Raw genomic sequence first — 10,773 nt, forward strand, 5'->3', positions numbered from 1 at the left:
AAAACCAGACAGAGCCATCCACCATTCCAGCGTAGGAAGCTCGGCTCTGTGGTGCGTTATGCACAAACCTTAGCTTTTTCTGCACAATTTTAAGCTGCTTCCGCTATCATAGTTCATGGACACGTGTTGTTATTGTCTTCTTCTAATGAGAATATCTGTAAATCTTTATACACTTGCATCTGTACATTATAATTACCCTTGAAGTAGTGCTTTTAATAATAGATTATTAAAAATAACAATAAAAAATATATTCTAACAATTATATAATATATATATATATTTCAAATAATTTTATTTGTATTTATTTTTTATATTTAAAAGTTATAACCTATATAATTAATACATTAATTTTAATTTAAAAATTAAAAAAATATGAATTCTGTTGTTTTTTTCGATTAATCTTTTTGTGCAAAATTTTTTATAGTTGACTGATTTTTGTCATTTGTCCAGCAGTTCTTTATTGGTACCATAAATATAGTAATTCTCTGAAATGCCCATCAAACTAGGGTTTCACTTTCTCAGAAAAATAAAATTTTATTTTCCCTCGTCCTTTTCAATCTTACAGGGTGTCATCTCTCTTTCACAATCAAATCTTGTTCCGGATCAAATCATCGTCGTAATCTTTCTGTTTATACTTCTCCGATAATCTCATTTCTGCATTCTCCGGTCTTTACTGTTCGTGGCGGTGGCATCGGCGTCGGACACCCAACGTGCAAAGGCTGTGCTGTTCTCTCGCGTGCTAGGCAGCTAACTGGCTCTATCGTCCAAGAGTGGTTGGTTCCAATTTTCATTATCACTTTAATATTTGTTGCTGTACTTATTCATTCTTTTGGTTATATCTTGTTTTGATTGCGCGTATACATGTATTTTGGTGTGTTAAGACTTGATGTATGTTTATTTGTTGAATTTCTATTGAATTTGCTGAATTAATTGCATGCCTTATGAGTAGAAAATTGCTTAGATTGATTAGATTTTATAACTTATATGTCCAATTTTTCTGCATTTTTTTGCCCATACATTTATTTTTTACGGGAAAAGTCTATGGGCCAGCTATGGACCAGCAGTTTTATTAAAATCTGGCCAGCACTTAACCAGCAAAAGGAAAGTAAGCAATCTTATCTAATATACCATTAGATGTAATTTCACACCATTAAAAACGCTAATAATGGCTAATTGATGGCTACAAATTACAAAACTTGCTGGCCCTTAGCACTCCTCATTTTTGAGGTAATTCGCCATTTCCCATGACATCATACGCCATATTCTATGGCAGAATTTTGGCTCACCACCATGAGCTGCCATCTGCAATAACCTTCAAGTTGATTCATAGTTATTTGTTTTCATTGTTATTCATTCAATTATCCTCTCACCAATGTTTTCCTCTCTATTTTTTTGGGTCATATGACCAGCTGCACAGATGGATTTGGAGACTGAAAACAGATTAGCTGCTATGCTTATGAGGGAAGCAGCTGAATTGCGGCAACAGTCTGAACAGGAAGGTGTTCTGGCTTATCTTCATAAGCCTAATGTAAGGACTCGGCCAAATTCACGTTTCCTCACTGCTACTGTACGTGGGGTACAACAAGGTTGGTTCTTAGTCACAAATTTTAGATAGAACTTGGCTATTTTTGTTCTAGATTATCTTATGATTCAGGTCTGTTCTTTCAAGGAAGTTATATTACTATGCATGAAAGAATGTCTGTATATCTGATCCAGTGGAACTTTTCCTGTTTGTAGTAGAAAGTTTATCTATTTATCTAAGTTTAACTTAATGTAACACAATCAAATAACTTTTATTGGACTACTTTTTTGTAAAAGCTATCATCGGATTAGAAGCTTATATACTATAGATCATGTATATGAAATTTCATCTCAATTCAGAATCATTTGATATACCTTTTTATAGATAAAAATCAACGAAAATATAAAAATTTAAAACACACATGCCTATGGATTGTTACAATAGTCTTATTGATGTATATTTACAAAACTTGGTACAAATGATCTTCACGATAGGTGATTGTAGGTCAACAATTAGATTGAGAAAAAATAACACTGTTAGATAGATATAAACAGTTTAAATTTGCTTAAATTAACACTGGGGTTATTTGATCTTTGCTCTCTCTCTCTACACACACACACATACATATATATATGCCTTTGTCAAAATCTTGATCATCCTACATTCCTCTAACCTCCGAATCATCTATGGCAGTTTTGAGATCAGCCATAATATAGTGACATCTGATATTGACGACTGTGTTCCTTATTATCTATGGATATTTCTTAGTTATAGAACATTATGGTATGCCAACCCCATCATGTGGGATAAGGCTTAATTTCTGTTGTATCAATACAGCTTTGTTGTTATTGCATTTAACCATGTTGAAACTTCATTTATTGAGGATCTAGATAATAAAATGGTCATCCTCCTCTTGTCTGTGTTGTGCTATAATTTATGTCAATTGTTTATTAATTTTTTTTCATATCAGCAAATCGAGCTGTGGAAGTGAATGAGATGTGGCGAGTGCGACAGAAAGAATTGGAACTTGATAAACAGGCTAAAGGCACCACGAAAGATAAAAGCAGTGGTTACAAAAGCCACACGGATCGTGACTCATCAGGAATCTCTAGAAGATATGCTGCTTTTGATAATAGCTTGAATGCCTCTTCTTCATGTTCAAGTAAAAGAGAATGGGATAAGTGTGGATCAAAAGATAAAGGAAGTTCTGACAAACACTACAAGGATATTAGTAATAGTAACCTATCAAGAAGCATGAGTAGACATGGCAGTTTTCAAGAACCAGAGTATAATCCAGAACCAGAAGGTATAAGGGATGAAGAGATGGAAGAGTTTCTTCATACGAGGTATTGCTACTTTCTCTTGTATTCTGATGTGTCATTTACACTTAGTCTTCATTTTTGTTTAAGAGACATTAGTTTGGTGCAGGAAAAAGCGAGGCAGAGGTGGCATCGGTCCCAGAATGGATGAGACTGGGCCTTACCTTCCGCCCCATCCAGATGGGGAAGCTAGTCCTACACCGGATGCAAGGGAGCACCGTCTTATTTATGGTCCTGAGAGGCTGTCATCAGGGAAGTCGAATGAATCTTCAGAAGAGGAGCTTCACGATAAAAGGCTGAAAAAGCGAAGAAAGTCTCGCTCTGGCAACTCAGACAAGGAGCACTCTAACTCTAAGAAGCACAGGTCCAAAGAAAAATCAAAGCACAAGAAAAAGGAGAAAAGAAGAAAACACCGTCACTAAGAACTTTTGTGGAATTTGATATTCACTTTAGGTAACTTCAGAAAATTTGGAAAACTAACATTTTTACTTTGTACATATATTGCGTAAGATCAGAGATGTGGGTAAATTTATCATATACAAGTTGAATAGTAGTAAGCTAGGTAAATGCAATTTGGCAAAGCATGGGTGAGATTTATGCCTACAAGAAGTTACAGCAACTTTTTGTTGCCGAACTATTGACAAATGAAATTCATGTAGAGATTTGTGGAAATTTCATCTCATGAAATCCAATCAGATTTAACATCATAATATCCATCCAAGCTTCATTCGTTTCGTTGAAACTAGCAACCTACTTTGCGTGGATCTCATATTGAACTAAAAATATTTAACTCATTCTAGAAATTTTCTTAGTTAAATTTAAAAAATCGTTATTTCCAAAAGCAAAACTAAAACAACATTAAAATGAAATATATTGTTTTTCTGGAAGTAGGAAAATCAGATGGATTTTATTTGATTATGGTCAGAATTGTGTGAATTCTACGCATGTGTCATTTCTTTATTTTTTTTCTTTTTCTTTTTTTTAATGTATTTATATCAGTTTTTATTTTTTAATGACAATTTTATAAAAAGTTATTTGTACAGAAAAATAGTGATAATATATTTTTGCGTATAACTAATTTTTTATATATACATGTGCTAGATTGTTTGGTAAAGTTTTATTTTTCAAAAGTAACTTATCAAAGTTGACTTTGGATATATAAGTATCCATATCTTGGTCTACAACTTAGTCATGTTCAAAATGTGTAAAGCCCAATCAACACTCTACATATATCATATCTTCATTATTACTACACCCGACATTATAAAAGGCCGGATATGGCGACATGAGTCTATCCTTATCTAAATAAGTAACTAGCTTCTAAGATATTTTTTATTAATTTAGAAGAGAAATCTCAACAACCTCTTTAACAAAAGGGAACGGTTATCCACCATCAAAGGTGGAACTACTTTGAAATATGGTTATTGACTCTACATCTACACTTACAAATATCCTGACATCCTCAGGTATTCTTTGAACCTAATCTACTAAAATCCTACCTAAAACCCATGCTAACTTAAGGATCGGAGTTCCTTGCAGCTACCACCCCACCTTCTCACGAAGAACTCGGACGGCAGCTCCTCGTCACCAGAAGACGTCGAACACTGACCTTACAGGAGTCTGGACCTCAGGTTCAAATCCAAACGTATCCGTTTCAGGTAATTCTCGAAACATTTGCGTCGTGCTGGTGACCTGGAAATCAAGATCGTATAATGGCAGACGACATCCCAAAAGATGGACATATCGCTTCCGACTCGGAAGCTCGAGAAAAAGAGCAATATAATGATGAACGGACGTTAGTCATACCTCCCCAAGCTAACGAAGGGAGAGGTGCGACTAGAGATGCGTACACTTCAAACCCAGAAGGACACAGGATAAGCTCAGAAGTACATAGACCTGAAGCATTCGGGCCAAGAGATCCTACAGAGATCATGGAACTTGTCCACAAATATCAAGGTCGACTAGAACAACTCGAACAGGAGCTAGAGCGACAACAAGAGTCTGAAAGATTACTGAGGAGGGAAGTTTGACGACGAAGGGAATTAGAAGAAAAGCTCTTGATGTTGGAATCTGACTTTAAGGGAAGAAAAACCCGAGCAGACCGAGAAAAAAACACCTCTGACAGGCGAAGATCCATTCATAGAAGAAATCATGCCGGTTAAAGTTCCTAGAAATTTTAAAAGCCCAGACAAGGATTTTTTTATGGAACCATCGATCCAAGAAATCACCTAAGTAATTTCAAAAGCCGCACGTACATGGCAGACACATCAGATTCAACCCGTTGTATAGCCTTCCCGACCACATTAATTAAGGCGGCCATGAAGTGGTTAGATAGTTTACCACCTAGATTGGTCACATGCTTCGACGATCTGGCAAAAAGTTTCCTTACCCAATTTTCCATTCAAAAGGATAAAGTCAAGCATGCGCCAAGTTTCTTGGGAGTAAAGTAAGAAGTCGAGGAGTCCCAACGAGTTTATATGGAGATTCAACAAAGTATGCTTGGAGATTCATAGCCTACCTACCGAAACAGTCATCATGAGACTAGTCAATGACCTCAGGGAAGGACCTTTATCTCAATCCATATCCAAGAGACACCCAACCACTTTGTACGAGGTACAAGAGCGAGCTGAGAAGTACATCAATATGGAAGAAACAACTCGTTTAAGGGAACTTGCTCCAAAACAACACAACCAATATTCGTCTCACGATAAAGAGAAGGAATCCGAAAAAAAAAGAAGAATAAAACTCAGACAAAATTCGAAAGTATTAGAACTACATCCCATTACGAGTATCCCTTGTTGATGTCTACAGAGAGATTTTCCATACAGAAAGATCCCTCCTTCCAGGACGATAAAAAATAAGAAACGAATAAGTTGATCAGAATACTGCGAGTACCGTAAAATCCACCGCTATTTCACCAATGATTGCTATGATTTAAAAAATGTAATAGAGAGATTTGCCACATAGAAAAGATCCCACCTCCCAAGCCGATTAAAAATAAGAAAGGAGAAAGTCGGTCAAAATACTGCGATACCATAAAATCTACGGCCATTCCACCAATGATTGTTATGATTTAAAATAATGTAATCGAGAAATTGGCAAGGGGAGGCCGGTTAAATAGGTATTTAGTGGAAAGACCAGATGATCAGAGGAAAAGAAAAAGAGATGAAGAAGACAAGGGTCGCCAAGACCGACCTCCATGAACTTCGAAATTGACTTCCTTGTGTCTGGGCATGTTGCCCAACCTGAATCTGAGAACCCAGTTAGATTGTAATCTACCTTTGAAGTGAAGAACAACCTTGCTGCTGGCTCCCTTTAGGTACCTGAGCACATGATGTGCTACCTACAAATGTTGGGTGGTCGGACAGTCCAAAAATTGATTGAGTTTTTTCTCTGTATGACTGATATCTAGTCTGGTATTGGCTAAATACAACAGCCTCCCAACTAGCCTTCTGTAGCCCGAGTGATCCTTCAGTGGCTCCCCCTTTTCTCTGGACAACTTCATTGTATAGTCTAAAGGTGTAGTCGCAAGCTTGCATCTTCAAACCTTGTCTCCTTTAAAAGATCTATGACATACTTCTGTTGATAGAGGGCAGTCCCTTTCTTCGACTTTGCAACCTCTATTCCTAAAAAAAATTTGAAGTTTCCTATATCTTTGATCTTGAACTTCTTATCCAAGATCCCTATAATTCAGTTGATTTCTTTCTCATCATTGCCCGCTATAACTAAATCGTCCATATATACCAGCAATGCTGTAAATCCAAATTATATCCCCTTTGTAAACAAACAGTGGTTCCATTGCCTACTTGCTTGTTTAAACCCATATAACAACCTTTCTAGCTTGCAAACTTGCCCTTCTCCAGCGGCTAAGCCTTGTGGTGGCTGTATGTATACCTCCTCATTGAGTATATCGTGCAAGAAAGTAGTATTCACATTAACTTGCTTAAGCATCCAACCTTTCATGGCAGCTACAGCCAGTACAATCCTCAATATTTTCAACTTTATCACTGGGCTAAAAGTGTCTAAATAGTCAACACCAGTCACTTGTGTGTATCCTTTCACCACTAATCGGGCCTTATACCTCTCTATTGAACCCTATCCGGATTGTGCTTTATCTTGAAAACTCACTTGCTTCCAATCTCGTTCTTCCCATGTGGTAGAGTTGTGAGCTTCCATGTCTTGTTCATCTCTAGAGATTTGAGCTCAGCATTGATGGCTTCTTGCAAACAAGATTATGAGATTGCCTCTTTATAACGTTTTGGCTTAACATCATTGGTTAGTGTAAGTGAATATGCCTTATGTGATGTAGAAAGTGAATCATATAACACAAAATTTGAAATTGGATACCTGACTTTGTTGTAATTGATGGATCAATTCGACCCAACATTGTTAATGGTGGTGCTTACATAAACAAAATATTTTAAATGAGTGGGTGGTCGTTTCTCCCTTGTAGATCTTCTTAGTGTACTATGTTCAAGTCCTCTTGGTTGGGTGTTTTCTATGTTTGGCTCACAAGCGTTCTCATGAGGACTTATCGAGTTACCTTTAATAACTCTTGGCCAATTTTCGGTTTAAAAAATATGTAAAAGGGTTTTTTTTCTAGTCTTGGTGTAAGTGGCATGATAATTTTAGATTTGGGTGTATGTGTTTGTTTGTGCTTGTTTTGTGCAAAAGGGAAGCAATTTTTATAAAATTCAACATTTCTAGAGACAAAGACTTCCTTGGATATCAAATCAAGTAGAACATTCTGCATGTTGCATTTGCACTCGTGGAGGGTGAGAATGCGGAGTCCTAGTCATTTTTTCTATCCCATCTTCGCCAGCACGTGACCCCGCAACCGGGTATCCTAGTGATATCATATAGACACAACGGTATCAAGACTACACTTGAGGCTCCCGACGGAGGATGGCTACCACCTGTTACATACCGTACATTCTGTATTCAACATGTGACTGCAAATTTCACCCCTACCAGCCCCATCATGATCTCCAGCGTTGTCATCCTCGTCATGGCCCCCGTCGTCGTCTACTCCAGCACGGACCCTGCGTCATCCACCACGTCCCTGTCGTCTGCCACCACCCCTCCCCCTAGCGTCTCCCTCTGCCATGGCCTAACCGAGCTACCTCCACTCACGCTGGCTCCTATGTGTCCCAACACGAGCTCTCCACTCAACGCGATGCCTATCTGGAACATCATCCACCCGATCCATGTCAGGCACTCGTCCGACACCTCGCTGTGTCGCCTCGACCAAAATAGGCACGACTCTGGGATCACCGAGATATAGCTCATGTGACAGTAATCTCTTACTATGCTGACCCCACCAATCCAGAAAATCATGTGATGGACTTGGGTTTGGCACAACATCAAACCGAAGCACATGATCCGCCCGGCTCTCCCAATGAAGGTGCCAGAACTGCAAGCTGTACGGGAACCAACGATCACCACCTCTACCATCCTTGGACATCAAGAATTCGATGTTGAGGGCGGGCTGGGGTCGGGGCTGTACTCCACCAAACTGCGGTAGCACCCGATCTATCTGGTGTCACTCTATAACGGCAAAATATATCAGCACCGTCACAAACCTCCATAATGCCGTATGCAGAGGCTCTAATATCTCCAGATGCACAACATGAAGAATGTAAAGGGAGTTGTACGGAATCCAAATAAACTGCGAACACAAACCATCAGCGTTTAGCCAAGAACACTTGCTAATCTGAAAGAGTATATAATCAGAAGGAGTGGTTCATATACTTACATCCCCAGCCTATAAGAGGTCTCTCCTGAGCCTCCACATCTGCACTCGAGGTCCTTTCTCGCTCGCTGTAGGATTGTGATCTGACCATCTGCAACGCACGCCCATGTTATCACGAAATGAAAATAACACCAAGTAATATAACAATATAAACGTAGATATAATAAAATAATAGTAGACGATAGAATACATTAACAATACCTCGAGGCCAAGGGCTAGCTGAACGTATCATACCCAGTTGACCTAAATCTAGGAAAGCGCCAGAAGATCCATGACTGAAGTAGCTATAACGGTCTGGCTAACTTCACCACATGTCTATTCGCCATGCAGCACATGCACCGGTATAACCACGAGTGAGCAGCTGATCCCCAGCTATAGCCACCCATGTCCTTAAGCCTAGCTACGTATGGGAGCCACCTAATTTGAATGCGGTTGCTAGACTTATCAGCAAATAGCTGAGTCCCTAACAGCATCATTATATAGGCCCGGGCATACCTCCTAACTGTGGGCTCATCGGCTCCCTCAAGGAGCTCTCCAAAGGTCTCCTGGAACCAGTTGCAGTTCACTGCAAACTTCTGGATTTGGTTAACAGCAGGTAACACACCCAGCAACTCCTGAAACCACACCCAAGCTAGCGGACCACCCTGGATGTACGTTTGAAAATCTGTCAGGCAACCACTAACATAACGTCCATCGATCAACACGCCTAACTGGTATGCCACGTCCTGCAGTGTAATGGTGCACTCTCTGAACGGCATATGAAATGTGTGCGTCTCCGGACGCCAGCGCTCAACGATTGTACTGACCAGGGGCTCATCCAGTCTGAACCATCTCTTGTTCAGCTTACAAGATGGTATAAGCCGGCCATCTGCAAGTACGGAATGTACTTCTCGTTCAGACGCATACCCTGCTGTCGTCACATGCTCGAGATACATCGTTAGGGTTGCAAAGATAATGTACCAGAAAATAAAAACCACTTAAATCATTCACTAATAAAAGATCATTCACTAACAAAACCACTAACAAAATCACCAACAAAACCACTAGCAAAACCACTAACAAAACCACTAACAAAACTACCAACAAAATCACTAACAATACCGCTAACAAAACCACTAAGAAAACCACTAATAAAACCACTAGCATCATTCACTAACAAAACTAACAAAATCACTTACAAAACCACTAACAAAGCCACTAACATCATTCACTAACAAAACCAATAACATCATTCACCCCCTAGACCATTAACAAAACCCCTAACAAAACTACTAACATCATTCACTATCAAAACCACTAACAAAACCGCTAAAATCATTCACTAACAATGCCACTAACATCATTAACTATCAAAACTACTAACAAAAAAAATATATATAAAAAATATAAAAAAATAAGTTATTCAATCCTATTTTAAAAGAATAAGTTCACACTAACCTCTTCGTTGATGACACTAGCTATATGGGCTACTCTATCCAAACGATAAAGTCGGTCCGGTCCCATCGGCTAAATATTCTGCTCAAGCCTTTGTTGGAATTATTCTGGGTCATTTTTTCTAGGATTTAGTGGGGTATGGATTTAGAATAGTGGTTCGAATGAAGTTAGTTTGAACTACTTATATAGGCAAAACAGGGAGTAATTTGAAACAGCCTGTTTCGAATTACTATGGGCACGACAAATTGACTAGTTCGAACCTAACCCATTCGAATGAGTGTGTGTGTAATTCGAATCAGCTTGATTCGAATTAATGCTTGAGTATATGTAATTCGAATTGCACTAATTCAAACTATATAGAAAAGTGCTCTTGGTGAAATCTTGTTACGTTTTTTATTTTGGTGAAATTGTGTATGTCATTTGCCCTTTTTTAATTTGATTGTTTCTTTATTATTGTATGTTAATTTATTTAATTTGTGTTAAAGGGGCTTATGATGATGATCTTATTGTGTTAGTGTAAGGGTTAAGTGTTATATTTATTTCATATGTTCTTAAACTCTAGATACATATTTATGGTGGAGTAATTATTAAAAAAATTTGTTTAATATCTATTTTATATTTTATTTAAATGATAATAGTGAATAAATATTTTTTTTCAAATAAATAATGCATTTTTTTTAAAAAATAAAGACTAAATAATTGTGAGATTAGAATATTCTATAAATGATGATAAATATCTCACCAAT

General features: G+C 38.0%; 2 protein-coding genes across 2 annotated transcripts; one reads left to right on the forward strand and one right to left on the reverse strand.

Moving 5' to 3' along the window:
* Positions 1-478: 478 nt before the first annotated feature.
* Positions 479-3,555, forward strand: LOC107477545 (uncharacterized). The gene is made up of 4 exons (XM_016097588.3): positions 479-773; positions 1,410-1,586; positions 2,493-2,868; positions 2,951-3,555. The coding sequence occupies exons 2-4, from the start codon at positions 1,418-1,420 to the stop codon at positions 3,261-3,263; spliced, it is 858 nt and encodes a 285-aa protein (XP_015953074.1). The 5' UTR covers positions 479-773; positions 1,410-1,417; the 3' UTR covers positions 3,264-3,555.
* Positions 3,556-8,877: 5,322 nt separating this feature from the next.
* On the reverse strand, positions 8,878-9,528 carry LOC107477555 (protein MAIN-LIKE 1-like). Its single transcript, XM_016097600.1, has one exon. The coding sequence runs from the start codon at positions 9,526-9,528 to the stop codon at positions 8,878-8,880; it is 651 nt and encodes a 216-aa protein (XP_015953086.1).
* Positions 9,529-10,773: the final 1,245 nt, after the last annotated feature.

The sequence above is a fragment of the Arachis duranensis genome, chromosome 3, assembly GCF_000817695.3.
Source record: "Arachis duranensis cultivar V14167 chromosome 3, aradu.V14167.gnm2.J7QH, whole genome shotgun sequence".
Classification (NCBI taxonomy): domain Eukaryota; kingdom Viridiplantae; phylum Streptophyta; class Magnoliopsida; order Fabales; family Fabaceae; genus Arachis; species Arachis duranensis.

Coding starts and splice junctions, on each gene's coding strand:
- LOC107477545 (XM_016097588.3), top strand. CDS start 1,418: ATGGATTTGGAGACTGAAAACAGATTAGCTGCTATGCTTATGAGGGAA. Junction 1,587..2,492: donor TGTACGTGGGGTACAACAAG/GTTGGTTCTTAG, acceptor TTTTCATATCAG/CAAATCGAGCTGTGGAAGTG. Junction 2,869..2,950: donor GAAGAGTTTCTTCATACGAG/GTATTGCTACTT, acceptor AGTTTGGTGCAG/GAAAAAGCGAGGCAGAGGTG.
- LOC107477555 (XM_016097600.1), bottom strand. CDS start 9,528: ATGTATCTCGAGCATGTGACGACAGCAGGGTATGCGTCTGAACGAGAA.